Genomic DNA, 17,287 nt, shown 5'->3' with positions numbered 1-17,287 from the left:
TCCCCATACTATCCTTCTTTTCCTGTAAGCAATTAATTCTAATTTTATTCTTTCAAATATGGAAAAAGACAAAAATCACACATTCATCAATTTCTTTATGTCAAATTACAAACTGAAGGCTTGCTATAACGGTGAAATTTTTCAAGATCTGTTAACTCTGTATTAACCTGACTCCCCCTCAAAAAAAAGTATCTCTATCTCAAACTCAATATGCCCCATCAATAAGAAAAAGTCTACTTACCACTTCAGCAGCAAAATCTTCTGGCTCACGCAAAATGATTGGAAGATTGCTAACAAAGCCAATTTCTCCATTTGCAATGTCTGGAGTAACCACCAAAGAAATATTTTGGATTTCCCCAAATCTAGGACTTATAGGTGGAATCGGGGGAACTATATTCACCAACTCCACAGCTTCCAACTGTAATAAATAGAAAAACACCATAAAAAGTGAAAAGAAACTTTTAAGAAAAAGTTTAAAGTCTTAATTGAATGAAAAGACAAGCACAGGTAAAGGCCACCAATAACCTGGCCACTTTCATCCTTCATTCATCATTCTGATTCAACCTCCTGGACTGGCCTCTTAACCTCTTTCTGCTTCTCAACTATAATTATTCCCAGGGTTCTTCCTGAGACCTTTATCTTACAGTTTTACACCTGCTCCCCAAAAATCTCTGGATCTCTCCTTCAAAATTCCAAATCTTTATAACTGCCACTGAATATAACATAAATGTCACAGAGACACTTTACAGACAGAATGTGCACAAAAGCAATCACCATCTCTGCTTCATGTTACACAATTTTCCCCAGTACCGCCATCCACTTTTCCTTGTTGCCTGTACCCACCTACCTTGATTTAAAGCCAAATATCAGTGAGCTGCCCACACCTCCCTCCTCCCTTCCACTGAACCACATCTCCAATCAAATCATTCACTCCTCTCTGCCAGAGAAGATTCACTATCAGAAGACCATTCACAACTCCCAATGTGACTTAATATGTCTTTATGTTTAAAGAAATGCATCATGTGTCCCTGTGATTAATGAACATGATCTTCACTGTAACTTTCAAAGTGTTTCCTCATGTAGAAGGGCCTCTATCCATCATTTCAAAAATCAAAATGGACTTGCTTTTAAAAACTAGTCAAATATCCCTCTCCCCTAGGAAAATTTCCTTGGATTCTCCAGCCCTCTTTCTTCTCTCTCTTCCTCAACTTCTACTACTACCCTCACTAAACTTAGAAATTCACTTTAAATTTCGCATATTGCTTGCTTATCATCATTTTCCAAGTTCCAGACTTTTACTTCCCAACAGGACTACAGAACTCTCGTGGATCTGTGTCCTTCTCAGTATTTTCCTGAAACATGACATAGACCTGTATGTACAGCAGCGACACAATCAATGTGTTGATTTACCCCCACAACACAAAATGAACTGGCTCAGAATCCTGATCTATCAAAACTTTCAACTTTCGAAAACCCAACTTATCAATCCTCACAGTGTTCACATGACTATAGGGATAGACAGTCAATATAGGATTGCAAAAAGCATAGATAATTCAAGTTAAAAAAGCAACTGTAAACTTAATGGAACAGAATAGATCTCTCCCTCTTCAGAGCCCTCTGTTAAGCTTTGCAATGTGGATACAATGCCACTAAGTAACCAGCAGTAGACACTGGTGATTGAAGTTGGTTTTTCACAGGTGGACAAGGATTATACTGATACTGCACATGTGCTCACTTTTTCTGATAAACAGTGTACTTTTTTTACTTTACAATATTATATTGGTTTTGCCATACATTGACATGAATCCGCCACGGGTGTACATGTGTTCGACAGTGTACATTTTAAGGGCAAAAGTAAAGGCTTTTTAAATGTAACACACTTTGCTTTGAAAATCATATATAGGAGAAGAATACCAAAAGTTCTGTAACTGGTAAATATTCACTTGAATAAAAGAAAAAAAAAAAAAGAAATCAGACTAATTTTGCCAAACATTGGTATGTAGACTGAATCAAGTAAAATAAAACATGCAGTCTTCAGGATACTGCATTTGCTTAATAAAATTAATGAAATGAGAAAATAAATAGTTAAAATGACATAACTGTCATTCTTCTAGAGAAAAATAATATACATACATATATATGTGTGTATTTATCTTTAAAGGTAGCACAAAAAATTAGAAATAAAAATATATATTTGAATGGCATATAGTATACACTGGTTAGAGGCAAAGGCTTGAAAATACACTGGGCCTGTGTGAGTCAGAACGTGTTTGTGAATGTACACTCTCATCCCTATATATTCACGGAGAGTCAAACTGATAACACTGTTGACAACATCAAGGGGAAAAAACCCAACATATTTTACTTCGAAACTTCTCAAAAAGGACAAAATTCATATTCTTCTTAAATTTATCCAAACAGTTACAGAACTAATTCTAAACATAGTATTTTTGAAAACCAAGAAGAAAGAAGATATAGAAGACCATGAAATGAACTGATCAAAAGGAAAATGCTAATTTTCCATGGCTTACTTCCTAGTCTCCAAGCCTTTTTTGTCTGGGTTCCTTAAGCATCTGTTAAATCAAACTACTCCATTCATAAAGAGTCGTTCTTTGCTTTCAGACAGTTTGCAAGGGGGACAGCACATTAGTAACCCCATGCCTGCCAAAAGCTGTATCCCAGACTAATGTATTTAGCTGAGAGGGTCACTAAAGAAAAAGAAGCTCATGTCTCTGATTCTCCTTTCTTCAGTTTCATTCAGATTTCCATGCAGAGTCTGATGCCTCCTATTCTAAAGTTGCTCATCCATTATGTACTATACAAACTACACAACCTTTTAATTCCAACCAGACCTCCAGAGCTGACAGCTGTTCTGAACCTTAAGGAACTGTGTCAGTGACTAATAATGCCTTTTCTTCCTAAAGTGTTAAAAGGACCGTTTGCACTATAAGACCTTTCTTATTCAACTGAATAGAGAGAGAAATAAAAATTGAGTCTGGAATTAGTACAAAAAGTTTCTAACTCACAATCACCAAAATTCAGATATTCTTCAAGTTTCTCCTTACTTTTCAAGTGTTATCAAAAATAAACTGTCATGTTCATATTTGTTCTTCAGTCGCTCAGTCATGTCCAACTCTTTGCGACCCCATGGACTGTAGCACTTCAGGCCTCCCTGTCCTTCACTATCTCCCAGAGCTTGCTCAAACTCAGGTCCATGGAGTCAGTGATGCCATCCAACCATCTCGTCCTCTGTCATCCCCTTCTACTGCCTTCAATCTTTCCCAGCATCCAGGTCTTTTCTAATGAGGAGGCCAAAGTACCGGAGTTTCAGCTTCAGCATCAGTCCTCCCAACGAATATTCAGGGCTGATTTCCTTGAGGATTGACGGGTTTGATCTCCTTGCAGTCCAAGGGACTCTCAAGAGTCTTCTCCAACACCACAGTTCACAAGCATTAATTCTTCGGCACTCAGCCTTCTTTATGGTCCAAGTCTCACATCCATACATGACTACTGGAAAAATAATAGCTTTGACCTTTGTTAACGAAGTAACGTCTCTGCTTTGTAATACGCTGTCTAGGTTTGTCATAGCTTTTCTTCCAAGAAGCAAGCATGTTTTAACTTCATGGCTGCAGTCACCATCTGCAGTGATTTTGGAGGCCAAGAAAATAGTCTGTCACTGTTTGCACTGTTTCCCCATCTATTTGCCATGAAGTAATAGGTCCGGATGCGATGATCTTCGTTTTTTGAGTTTTAAGCCAGCTTTTTCACTGGTCATGTTCATATAGAAGGCTGAAATAAAATCACTAGAGTAATTCTGACTGGTTGAAGATTTTTAATAGAGTTTTGTTTGTACAGGGATTCTCTGCAGCCATGTGGATAGAGATTTTGAATGTTTTCAGAGGCTAAAAGTTCAATATAAAGGTTACTAACAGTGGCATAAATATAGGGTGTCTCTTGTTCTTCAGGCGCTTAGTCGTGTCCAACTCATGAACTCATGGACTGCAACAAGCCAGGCTTCCTGTCCTTCACTATCTCCCAGAGTTTGCGCAAACTCATGTCCATTGAGTCAGTAATGCCATCCAACCATCTCATCGTCTGTCACCCTCTTCTTCTCCTGCCCTCAACCCTTCCTAGCCACAGTAAAATCTGGTTTTGAGGCAGTGTAAGAAAACAAATCAGAAATGGAAAACAGAAAAGTTCTCTACAATTCCAAATCAATACTCTCTGCATCATCAATGCTCAATCTCGGGTCACATCAATCAATCCATCAATCCTCAGGTCACATCACTGCAACTACTACAGGAATTCCAGGCCTCCATGAAAGCAAAATCAACTGTGCAAAATCTTTCCTTCATTTCACTTGTTTTAGTAATTTCTTTCTCATATGAGTTTTGGCCTAGCCAAGACTGAGGACAAAGGGAGAAGTGACATGCTATGAAGTAAATGCTTGTATCTCCACCCCTAGAATTCATACGTTGAAACCCTTATGCCCAATAAGATGGTATTTGGAGATGGGACCTTTGGAAGGCAACCAGGTTGTAAGAGTAGAACCCTCATGAGGAGGTTAGTGCCCTTTTAAAGAGAAACACCAAAGAATTTGGATCCTCTCTCTCTCCATCACGTGAGCACTCAGCAAAAAGACATCATTTCTGCACAGCAGGAAGGGGATTCTCCCCGAGTCTGATCGCACACCTTCCAGCCTCCAGAAGTGAGGAAAGTAAATGTCTGATGTTTAAGCCATAACCCAGTCTGTGGCAGTCTTTATAACAGCCTGAACTGACCAAGACAATATCTACTAATGAGAATGCTCTGAATCCAAAGGACACCAACAGCAGAGAAGGCAAAGGAGTGCCCCTGGTGGTCCAGGGGTTAAGAATCCGCCTGCCAGTGCAGAGGACATGGATTCGATCCCTGCCCTGGGAAGATCTCACACGGCATGGGGCAACTAAGCCCGTGTGCCACAGCTATTGCGCCTGTGCTCTAGGGCCAGGGAACTGCAACTACTGAAGCCCGTGCACCTGTGCTCAGTAACAAGAGAAGCCCCCCAATGAGAAGGCTGTGCACCAAATACAGAGTAGCCCCATCACTGCAACTAGAGAAAGCCCACAGAAAGTGAAAGTGAAGTCACTCAGTCGTGTCCGACTCTTTGTGACCCCATGGACTGCAGCCTACCAAACTCCTCTGTCCGTGGGATTTTCCAGGCAAGAAAACTGGAGTGGGTCATCATTTCCTTCTCTAGGGGATATTCCCAACCCAGGGATCGAACCCGGGTCGCCCACATTGTAGGCAGACACTTTTACCGTCTAAGCCACTAGGGAAAGCCCATACACAGCATAAAAACCCAGTGCAGTCATAAATAAATAAAGTTATGACATTTTCCAGAAGGCCAAACTTAAAGCTTTTTAAGATTTTCTAAGTATATCTCTAAATGTGCTCTGGCAGCAGTATTCTAATTGCCTTAACTTCTCGTTCAACAGGGCCAGGGCCATGGGCTTGACCACTTGCTCAATTTCACTTCATAGATTCAGATCCACCACTGTCTGGCCATTCATCTCACACGAGCATTCTGGTAGTGGCAGGGGGAACAGAAACAACCGTGAATGACACCATGTTCCGCTCACCCATCATGCCAAGAGGAGAAATCCAAGGGTCCTCTAAAAAGAGGGTTATCCTCATAGACAGAGGGTACGTCACATAATAATTCACTCATTATAAGGAGACACAACGGAATAATAGTAATAACAATAAAGATGAAAAACAGATCTCCTACCACTAGGGACAAAGTCTTGGGATACTGACAAAAGGTCTCCCATACATAGACCTATCGCAAAAAGTCATCCCTACATACCAACAAATAATATACCCCTTAACAGAGGACTCACTAGACACCTCCACTAGGAGTCCTCAATTAATGCACAAACCATACAAGCACGAGAAGTAGGCCAGCTCAAAAAAAAAAAAAAAAAAGAGAAAAAGTCTTCAGAATAAAATGGCCCACCCCACCAAGTGCTAAGCAAGGTATGACACAGCCATGAGAAATTCAAATGCCAAGAAGATCTTTCTAAAAAAAGCTTTCAGAGAAGAAGAGCAAGTTAACCTAAAGGCAAATAATTTCTTTTCCTCGAACTTCTCATCAGCTACCCTGGAAGTTAAAAGAGAGTACCTTTCAAGTTCTTAGGAAAAAATTACTTTAATCTAGAAATTCCTATAAGCCAGGAATCAATGTATGAAATTTCACTGAGCTCAAAGGCTCAAGAAGCTTACCTGGCACATACTTCTTCTGTTCATGTATTTGAGGATACATGTGTTACAACAAACTAAAACACAATCCAAGAAATAAGAGGCAAGAAATCAAGAAAATTAAGGAGTTAGTAAAACAGTCACAAGCAGCACGTGAGAAGCAAGTTGGAGAAAGTAGCGTGCACAGCTAAACTCAGCATTCAACACATGTAAGACAGCTTGGAAAGACTGGTACCGAAGCTCCAATACTTTGGCCACCTGATGTGAAGAGCTGACTCTTTCGAAAAGACCCTGATGCTGGGAAAGGCTGAGGGCAGAAGGAGAAGGGGACGACAGAGGATGAGATGGTTGGATGGCATCATCAACTCGATGGACGTGAATTTGAGCAAACTCCAGGAGATAGTGAAGGACAGGGAAGCCTGGCATGCTGCAATCCATGGGGTCACAAAGAACTGGATACAATTTACTGACTGCACAAAAAAGACAGCTGGATGGAAGATCTAATTTGGTAAGAATGGCATATAAAAGGGGACAGTCAGAAACTCCAGAGAAAGCAATAATAAACTATAAAACAAAGCTAGGGAAAAATATGGAACAAATTTAAATATCCCATGGTTCAAAGAAATTGATGAAATATGAGATTTCATTTCATATATACTTCAGTTAGCCTAATGTATGGTAACAGATTATACATTCCTTCCTTATTGCTCTATTTATACTATCTGATTATGTTTGAAATTTAGAAATTTAGTTACATAATCAAAATTTGATAAGCACATTTTAGTCTTTCTAATTTTCAAAATCAATCAATAGCATCCATGTGGAAAATGCAACTATACTATTGTGAGTACAGAGGTATCAAACTTTGGCAATAAAAACAATGCTTTGGTTTGGACGTCCCCAGAGGTTCAGCGACTCCACACTTCCACTGCAGGGGGCATGGGTCTGATCCATGGTCAGGGAACCAAGATTCCGCATGCCAAGCGGTATGGCCAAAAAAATTAAATTAAAAAAAATGTTTAAATAATGCTTTGGTTAATAAAAGTTAAGAAATAATAGCAGATAGAAAAATATAAGAGCTTTATTTCTTATTAAGTAATAAAAGTCCAGAGACTCTACATATGTTAACAGATTTTTTTGGTATACTATTTTAAAGTATCTACACAATTTTCTGTCATATTGCTTTTTTCATTTCTGAATGCCTTCCCTGCAATATCCATCATGAAAAACATATTTATTCTACAATCCAAATTTTGATGTCACATTTTCCCACATCAACTCAAAAGAATGACAGACCTCTCACTGGCGCTCTCCCAGCCCTCCCCGACTCACAGTTCATGAATAACTCCATTATATCATGAATTATATTGACCTACATTTCATGTCTGATCGGCTTTTATTATCACATAATTAAAACACTGACCTTACTATGTCTGATCTGCTTTTATTATTGCATAATTAAAACAATGATCTTAGTATAACCCTTGTTTTATTCATCCTTATATGCCTGAGGGGCAGACAGTTTCTCTTTGGTCTCCCTACATAACTTGCAGTAAGCAACAGAATCCAAAATATAAATAAGGATAAAATAATGACTAGTTAACTCTCTCACTCAGGTAAGTACACATGTGGCAGAACCAAAGTTGAGATGATTTTAATCATTAAAGTACCTGTACTAAAAAGTGGGCCCCATTTTGAAGGAATGCATCATTTCTTATAGGCAATTTTATAGTGACTTGGGTTTTCTGTTCTGGAAAAATGAAACTGCTTCTCTTGGATATATTTAAGATGCCATCTTTTGCTCGCAAAGGGTCCACAGCTCCAGCAGGAATATAAAGTGCAGAATAAAATATCTTCACATCTCCTTTAGTTCCTCCTAGTCTTGCAAGACTCAATGACAAGCATCGTTCACCTGGGCTACTTTCAATCTTCTGGTTTTCCACAGGAAAAAATGTTATTAGGCCATAAACATCATCACTATCCTGAATGTAAAACAAAAGCTGCAGATAAAGGAATAAAACATTAAAGTGCAGAATTCTCACATCTAAGATCACCAAACTGCTTATTTTCTAGGCTATTTTGAATTTTAATGTGTAATTCTGTATCATATCTAAAAATGATTACTCATACAAGTAATAGAGTAAAATATGAATTGGGCTTCCCAGGTGCCTCAGTCGTAAAGAATCTGCCTGCCAAAGAAGGAGATGCACATTCGATCCCTGAGTTGGAAAGATCCCAACTGAGTTGAGAGCAGGAAATTGCAACCCACTCCAGTATTCTTGCCTGGGAAATCCCTCGGAACGAGGAGACTGGCAGGCTAGGGTCTATGGGGTCGCAAAAGAGTCGGACACGACTTAGCGACTGAACAACAACAAAAAGAAGATGAATTAAAAACACATTTGAAAACTTTGTGGAATTTAAGAACCAACTTTTTATTTACAGATGGGACAAGGGAATTCACCACCACTTCCAAAACCCGTCCTTTTCCTGTCATATCAAACTAAACATATATAAGATGTGTATGATCAAATTCTTTGTCTGTTTGAGAGCACAGAAGTATTTCTACAAGCAAAGCGTAGCAAGAGATCTACCTCCGCTGGTTCGCTCACTTCTGCACCTCCTCGTATCGTATGAGGTAGAATCTGAAGTAGGTAAGCTTCTGCCTCTTCTGGAAGATCATCATTAACAACAATGAGAGGAATCGATGCCAACATCTGCCCTTGTGCAAAATGGAGAACTCCAGATCTTGGCCTGATATCTGTCGTTACCGGTGAGGGATCACTGCTATTGCGTGTCAGTATCCAGTTCACAGAAACATTTCCATGAGTGCCACCATTTCTAACCACTGTAATTTCTTCAAATCTGGAAGAAATATGATATGGTCACATAAGACACTCTATTTCCCTTGAAGTGGGCATTTTCAACATCAAGTTGGCCACTAGCCACTGGTAAGCAGAATCCAAACCATAAAGAATGACTGCTTTTCAAAGGAAGGAGTAGGTATGAAGATGTGTCCTAGGAAACTACCATAACATGAATTAACTTGCATATTTAAATATGTGCTTCAAGTATCACTCCCCAAATAAGAAAGAAAACAGTGAAACCATGGTCAAGGAAATTACACATATCCTCAACAGTTCAGCACTGTGTCCAACACCACAAATATCAAATCTTGGAATAATATATTAAAATAACTGCAGCAATACAAGGTTTAAAATAAATCCTACCTTGTTGTTGTATCTTCATCAATTATAACTGTCCTTTCAAACAAGACGCTGTTGAATGAGAGGACCCCATAAGGTTTGTCATTTGGCTTAATGGTGACTTGCACAACAGAACGGCCTAATAGCACAGCATCTCCCCGTAAAGTATCTTTCAGTAACATGATTTGAAACGATTCAGCAATCTCTGGTATGGCATCATCCACTATTTGAAATTTCAGGTGTGATTCATAAATAAAAGGTGGAAACACAATAGTTGTGTTTGACTGAAGATCGATGAAGTCTAAATTTTCCTGGGCATGTGCTGTTGAATTCCCAGTTATAACAACATAACTGATAGAAACTTCACAGTCATCAGATCCGATCAGATTTCCACTGTCATCTTTTCCACGAACCACTGGAATTGTGAGTATGTGGTCTTCCTCGGGTACCAAATAAACATTCTGAATGAATCTCACAGGACTGTCATTTTTCTTAATGATGATCTCAACCGAGTTCCTGGAGGTATTGATCTCAGCTCCTCCTTCTACACTTTTCAGTTGAATCAAAAATATTTCATCATTTTCTGGTACCTATCAGAGAAACAAGCAATGCCAAAACATCAATAGCTAAAACACTTGCAAAACACAAAGTATAAAAAGCACTTATATTTCAATGCAATTACACAGAAATTTAAAAAAAAAATCTTTAACTGAAATGAGCAGATAAGGAGGCTTGTTCAGTGTCTATTTATATTTTCCAAAGGTAAATAACATATTTTAGATAAAGCAATGATATGAATAAGAAATGAAGTATCAGCATAATGACTTTCAACCTTGATCAATCTCTAGAGAACTAAAGATCTGACAGAAAAACAAGTTCTTATTAGCTTCATCAGGTATGCAGGATCAGAAGCAACCTTCAAGGTCTAATAACATTTAAGAACTTGGCAGACTACAATAAACATCACATACAAATTGTTAAGTTTTTCTATCATGTCAATTATTCTTGCTTCAAAGCAGCTTATATCTCAAGATTTATCCATGATACCAATTATATGATTTTCAAAATACGTACCATGCATCTCTGGAAAACAAGCTATAAGAGTCACTTTAGGCAAAATGATGACACTGTTAAAATGTAACTTTTTTTAACTACACAGAAATCCCACAGATAATCTCTACTGTGCTATTTGCACTTTTACTTCACTATAAATGAATGAAAGTGAAATAATATATTTTTCTACTTCCATCAACGGAAATATAAAAAGTAAAGCTATCTATCTCAAAAAAGAAAATGCAATGGTTTGACTGAAGATCTGTTTCCTTCAAACTTTATTGAGGAATAATGAAAAAAATGTAACTAACATATTTATGGGTACAATATGATGATTTGATATACATATACATTGTGATTACAAAGATCAAGATATTAACAAATCCACCACCTCACACAGTTAATTCTGTGTATGTATGTGTGGAGAGAATGACTAAGCCCTACTCTCAGTAACTCTGAAGTATAGAATACTATATTATTAACTATAGTCTTTTAAACTTACAATTAAAATGTACAATTAATTACTGCCCCCAAATTATAACCTTCTCAATGTTCCAGGTTCTAAAAACAAACGGTTTTTGCTAGCTTTCACAACCACTGAGCTAGAGCTATCAGCACTATTTAATATTTCATTTTTTCAAGAGAAATACTCTTTTCTAATAATGTCTTCTAATTCATCTTTTTTGGGATTTGTTGTGATTTAGTTTCATTATTATTTGTGGGAGGGTAGAGGGATACATTCCCAGCCATCCCTTTTCTTCTGGTATTACTGCTAAGGTTATTGTGTTAAAAGACATGTTTTCTTTTGGTTGGCTCATTAAGGAACATCCCTGTATATATTGTTCAAATTCACTCTTTCTTTGCCAGTTAAACTAGCCATGTCATATATCTCAATCCTTGGTAGCTTCGCTGTGAAATTAAAAACAACAAAAGCCTTCCTATGAATGTGAACATTTAAAATATCCAAACAAATAAATATCAATTGCAACAGAATTTTGTTTGCTTTTATAGTAATAAATTTATGCTAGGTAAGTAATACTATACCTGCTCAAAACTGCAATGACTAGCAAAATCAATCATCAAGGTTTACAAAATTCTGAAATGCTTGTATTGAGTATGGCTGTCAGTTACATTCAAGTTCATCGCCTTTCAGATATACAACTTAATGTGAATTAAATAAGGTAAATGTTAACAAGATCTATTCCAAAATAGGCATTAACAGCTATGGCATATCTGGCTGCAATACATTACTTTATATATAACTGTGCTCTTGAATAATTTCAAATACTGAACACAACTTAATACTTGACATAATATTCTCTAACATGACCATAATACAGAGAGCCACTGTTCCTCTTAAGCAGTTAATACATCCTACCTCATCATCAAGTACTGTCAAGTTATAAACTACTGTTGCTTTGCCAGGAGGAAAAGTGATATTTCCTTGAACTGGACTTAAATCATCTTCAGGTGGATTTGGGCCACCCTCTACCTGCAAAGAAACATGATGCCATCAATAAACATAAAACATTTCATTAGAGTAAGAAAGCATTACTGTGATATAAACTGGCAAACTTATTTTAAAATGTTTTGCAAGAAGAATGACACTAACCTGTATTAAGTCTGCCCTTTTAATTAATGGAGTCAAGGCCCATAATATAATTATAGATCTTGACTATAATTAAACTACAAGGGCTTCCCTGGGGGCTCAGAGAGGAAAGAATCTGCCTGCAATGTGGGAGACCCAGGTTCAATCCCACTGTTCTTGCCTGGAGAATTCTTTGGACACAGAAGTCTGGTGGGCTACAGTCGACAGGCTCACAGAGAGTCAGACATACTGAGGCAACTTAGCACACACGCAGATTAAACAACATGGTTTGTAAGAGTTTTTTCTCAACCATAATATTAAGCCTGAGGAAAAACTTTATAAAAACTTTTTCTTGAGCAGAATGCATTCAAAATTATTATATTCTCTTAAGTAATGGAATCAAATACCAGTTCTACACCTGGTGGTGTAACCTTGGATGAGGTATTTTTAACAACCCTGTGTGGCTGTTTCCCCATCTTTAAAATGAGGAAACAAGGTCCACTGACCAGGTTAGATGCAAATATTTAATAAAATCATATTCCTTTCAAAAAGTATTTATTAAGTACTCTGTGTCTGACCTCTTTTAGGTACTAAGGATATAGCAGAGAACAAGGCAAGCTTTCTACCCACCAGGACCTGACATTTAATGAAAGGGAACAAATGGAAGATAAGCAAATGCGTGCCGGATGATGGTGAGGACTATGGAAAAAAACATTTCAAATGGCAGGAGGGACACCGAGCGCTGGGAAGAGCTACAGTTCACATGCAGCAATAATCAGCGTAAAGCACTTAGACCAGGGCCGAGCAATGCTAAGTGCGCCACAGACGTTAGCTGTAATCATTTCAACAGAACAAAAGGCTCAAGATTCAATAAAACAACTTCAGACATTCACAGAGAGTTGAAAACACTATAACCTGATGATGCCTTATCATTTCTACAGCCAATTATTTTCCAATTTTTCGAATGTGACTGCTGTTAGCACCATCCATTAAGTGTATTTTTTTAAATGGAGAATGTATATAGGGAAGACTACATACTAGATAATTTTATGTAAGCCTTAGAAGCCATGAGCATCTTAAAATTTTATATCCTTAAAGAGATCTGTCATAAATGTTCTATGAATTTTATAGAATTATTGTTATTAATTTGTGGCTTATTATTATCCTGTATCTAAAATAATCTGTTGTGTTTCACAGAAGCATAGTATATTCCAAGCAGCAAGGAAAACAGTTTTCTATTAAACATGAAATTTCTCAGATGATGAAAGCATTCTATTTCATTTTCATTAAGCGTCATGTTTATTATACCAAGGACCTTGATTTTTTTAAATTGCAGGGATCTAGTATGAGTTCTAAGCATTACCATTTAAAATGATTTCACAGTAAACTTACCTCAAAAGTCACAGTCACCATCCCATAGGTTCCTTTTTCTCTGACGAGAGTAAGAGGCACAGATTCATTTCTGCCTCTGGGCTCACTCACTGTGATTGAGAAAGGCTATTGGGAGAGCAAAGACCATCAGGTGCTGATCAACCAGAGGCAGGAGCTTGTGCAAACAGTTACTACCTTAGAAATCCCAATTTTCCACAGACAAATCCATCTACATTGTGCTTTTAAGAATGTGGGGTTTCCTAGGGGCTTCCCTGGTGGCTCAGAGGTTAAAGAATATGGGGTTTCCTTGCCTTCATCAACTGTAGCTAATAAGGCTTATAAGGTTCAAATATTAGTATAAAGGGAACATAAAACTAGTCAGGCAAAAGATGGAGGTTCCTGCCCTGCTTCTGCCAATGAACTGTTCTGCTGAGGGATCTTAAAGGTTACCTAATTGAAAGGTGACGAATTCAAAGGCTCCCAGGGGCCCAGGAGGTCACAGGAATAAGTTGTGCCTCCAGACCCGGGCAGCTAACTGGGACTATGGCTCAGCCTTGCTCTCAACCACTGTTCCTTCCTCATCGGTCAGCTTTCCACTGAAAACAGATAGCTGCTAATGAGATCCAACCAGTCCATCCTAAAGGAGATCAGTCATGGGTGTTCATTGGAAGGACTGATGTTGAAGCTGAAACTCCAATACTTTGGCCACCTGATGCAAAGAGCTGACTCATTTGAAAAGACCCTGGGAAAGATTGAGGGCAGGAGGAGAAGCGGACAACAGAGGATGAGATGATTGGATGGCAACACCAACTCGATGGACATGGGTTTGGGTGGACTCCAGGAGTTGGTGGTGGACAGGGAGGCCTGGCGTGCTGTGGTTCATGGGGTCGCAAAGAGTCAGACACGACTGAGCGACTGAACTGAACTGAATGACTTTTTTCAGGACATGATCACTGAGGGAAAGAAAGAGTCAGGACTTCAAGTGTTGGAAAGTGTTGGTATGGCCAGCTGAAACTCAGGGTAAAAGAGGTGAGTGGCCAGGTACAGGCCAGCCAAGGTAGCAGGTGATCCTAGGTCTCAGTATCCCCATCCATCAACAGGGGTAGGAATGCCTGTCTCAAACGGTTCTGATGAGGTTGCAATGAGATCAATTCACACCTAAGTGCTTATCCTAGTACAGGACACATAGTGAGGGCCAGCAAAGGTTGGCTATAATTATCATTGCCATCACTGTCATCTTCATCATCGATATAATCATCATCCAGTCTGGAAACCAAAGTCAGACCAGGTACTTTAAGGAAACCAAAGTACCAACTGAGAGCTCATCAGTTACTTATTTTAATTTTAATCACAGAGGGAAGGTACCCAGGCAGAGACTGCCGGGCAGCCATGAGACCACAACAGTTGGGAACTTGGGACCAATGCTAGAAACTGGGGTTCATTCCAAGGCTAAGATATTTAATGTCAAAAGAAAGAAGGAAAGAAACCTTTAAATGAATCAGTGTGTGGTTGAGGATAAAGAGTTGGGAGTGAGTGTAAAGGCAGAGGGGAGAAAAATCAAGCAACTAAGGGAGCCTGGTTCATAATTAACTAATAACTCCCTATCATTCAAAAAGAAGTGATTTGATTAATAACTTTTGTACATGCTGTAATAATGGAGGTTACAAAATGTCTACTACATTGGCATGATCCACATATCCTTTTTAATAAGGATACTGCAACTCTAAAGATCATGTCATCGATAACTCACTTTGTTTCAAAGGTAATTTAAGGTGCTAAGAAAAATGACATACAATACACCAATTGAAGGAGTTACCTAAATTGGAATATAGATGATAAGGTGGGGAGTGTCATATCATCTTTTAGTAATGATAATCAGTAACATTTTCAAAAGATTCTAAAAATCAGGAAACACTGTAGACTAAAGTGTAGTTGCAATATATCATTCCACTTAATATAAATTGTTTTTATTTCAGAGCCGAGTATGATTTTTATCAGGGAGGAGACCTGCCTTGTATGTTTGTTTCCAAAGACAAAATCCTCTGAACACAGGACTGACCAGGGACATATGAATTTGGTGATAAGGGAGGGAAAAAAATGAACTTTTGAGCAAAACTAAGGGGGATGAGCTTTAACTTTCAAGAAATATTAATTAATAGGAAAATCTCCAGGTAAGGAATAATTATAGAATTGTTAAGAGCTATAATGTCTGCTATTCAACTTAAGCTTACTATAGGTTTTTCTTTTCAGTGCTCTTTCAATGTATTTCTTTTCTCTCAAGTCACTCCAAACTTTCAGAGGAGGCTAACAGACAATGCTTTTTTTAAGCGGCAGTTGGGGACATCAAGCAAAAGGAGCTGAGTTACAACATCTGTTATAGACTGAATGTCCATGCCCCCTCAAAATTCATGTTCAGATCCTAACCTCCAATGTGATGTTATTGGAAGTTGGGGTCTTTGGGAAGAGAGTAGGTCATGAGGGCAGAACCCTTATGAATGAGATTAGTATTCTTATAAAAGAGACCTCCAAGAGTTCTCTTTCCCCTTCCACCACAAGGAAACACAGCAAAAAGAGAACTGTCTATGAACCAGGAAGTAGGCCCACACCAAACCCCAAATCTGCTGATGCCCTGATTTTGGACTTGTCAGCCTCCGTAACAGTAAGAAATAAATTTCTGTTGTTACTAAACCACTCAGTCTATATACTGATACTCTGTTTATAGCAGACTGAACTAAGACAATATCCAAGTCAGAGAACAAATGAAGCAGGTAGAATGATCAGCAGAAAGAGTTTAGGGCAAGACATGACCATGATTTTATAGGCCTCTTCACTTCTAAGTAATCTTAGATAAAACACTAACAATGAGAAAACAGAAAGAGAAATTAAGAAAACAATCCCATTCACCATTGCAACAAAAAGAATAAAATACTTAGGAATATTATCTACCTAAAGAAACAAAAGACCTATATATAGAAAACTTTATAAAACACAGGTGAAAGAAACCAAAGAGGACACAAACAGATGGAGAAATATACCATGTTCATGGATTGGAAGAATCAATATTGTGAAAATGAGTATACTAGGCAAAGCAATCTATAGATTCAATGCAATCCCTATGAAGCTACCAACAGTATTTATCACAGAACTAGAACAAATAATTTCACAATTTGTATGGAAATACAAAAAAACCTCAAATAGCCAAGCAATCTTGAGAAAGAAGAATGGAACTGGAGGAATCAACCTGCCTGACTTCGGACTCTACTACAAAGCCACAATCATCAAGACAGTATAGTACTGGCACAAAGACAGAAATATAGATCAATGGAACAAAACAGAAAGCCCAGAGATAAATCCACAAACCTATGGACACCTTATCTTTGACAAAGGAGGCAAGGATATACAATGGAGAAAAGACAATCTCTTTGACAAGTGGTGCTGGGAAAACTGGTCAACCACTGGTAAAAGAACGAAACTAGAGCAGTTTCTAACACCATACACAAAAATAAACTCAAAATGGATTAAAGATATAAAGGTAAGACCAGAAACTATAAAAATCCTAGAGGAAAACATAGGCAAAACACTCTCCGACATAAATCACAACAGGATCCTCTATGACCCACCTCCCAGAATATTGGAAATAAAAGCAAAAATAAACAAATGGGACCTAATGAAACTTAAAGACTTTTGCACAACAAAGGAAACTAAAAGCAAGGTGAAAAGACAGCCTTTAGAATGGGAGAAAATAATAGCAAATGAAGAAACAGACAAAGGATTAATCTCAAAAATATACAAGCAACTCCTGCAGCTCAATTCCAGAAAAATAAATGACCCA

The 17,287-nt window shown here is 38.1% G+C and overlaps 1 protein-coding gene across 1 annotated transcript in view; it reads right to left on the bottom strand.

Moving 5' to 3' along the window:
* The window catches only part of ADGRV1 (adhesion G protein-coupled receptor V1), a 560,737-nt gene that overhangs the window by 511,465 nt on the left and 31,985 nt on the right, over window positions 1–17,287 (bottom strand). Inside the window, exons 5-10 of the mRNA XM_065942069.1 lie at window positions 13,477–13,581; window positions 11,875–11,988; window positions 9,468–10,033; window positions 8,832–9,102; window positions 7,911–8,240; window positions 242–418 (exon numbers count right to left, since the gene is read on the bottom strand). Coding sequence (XP_065798141.1) covers window positions 242–418; window positions 7,911–8,240; window positions 8,832–9,102; window positions 9,468–10,033; window positions 11,875–11,988; window positions 13,477–13,581 — 1,563 coding nt within the window. The remainder of the gene's footprint in view (window positions 1–241; window positions 419–7,910; window positions 8,241–8,831; window positions 9,103–9,467; window positions 10,034–11,874; window positions 11,989–13,476; window positions 13,582–17,287) is intronic.

This window comes from Muntiacus reevesi, chromosome 1, assembly GCF_963930625.1.
Source record: "Muntiacus reevesi chromosome 1, mMunRee1.1, whole genome shotgun sequence".
Classification (NCBI taxonomy): domain Eukaryota; kingdom Metazoa; phylum Chordata; class Mammalia; order Artiodactyla; family Cervidae; genus Muntiacus; species Muntiacus reevesi.
Note: the sequence above shows the minus strand (reverse complement) of the source record. Positions and strands in the feature narration are given on the sequence as shown.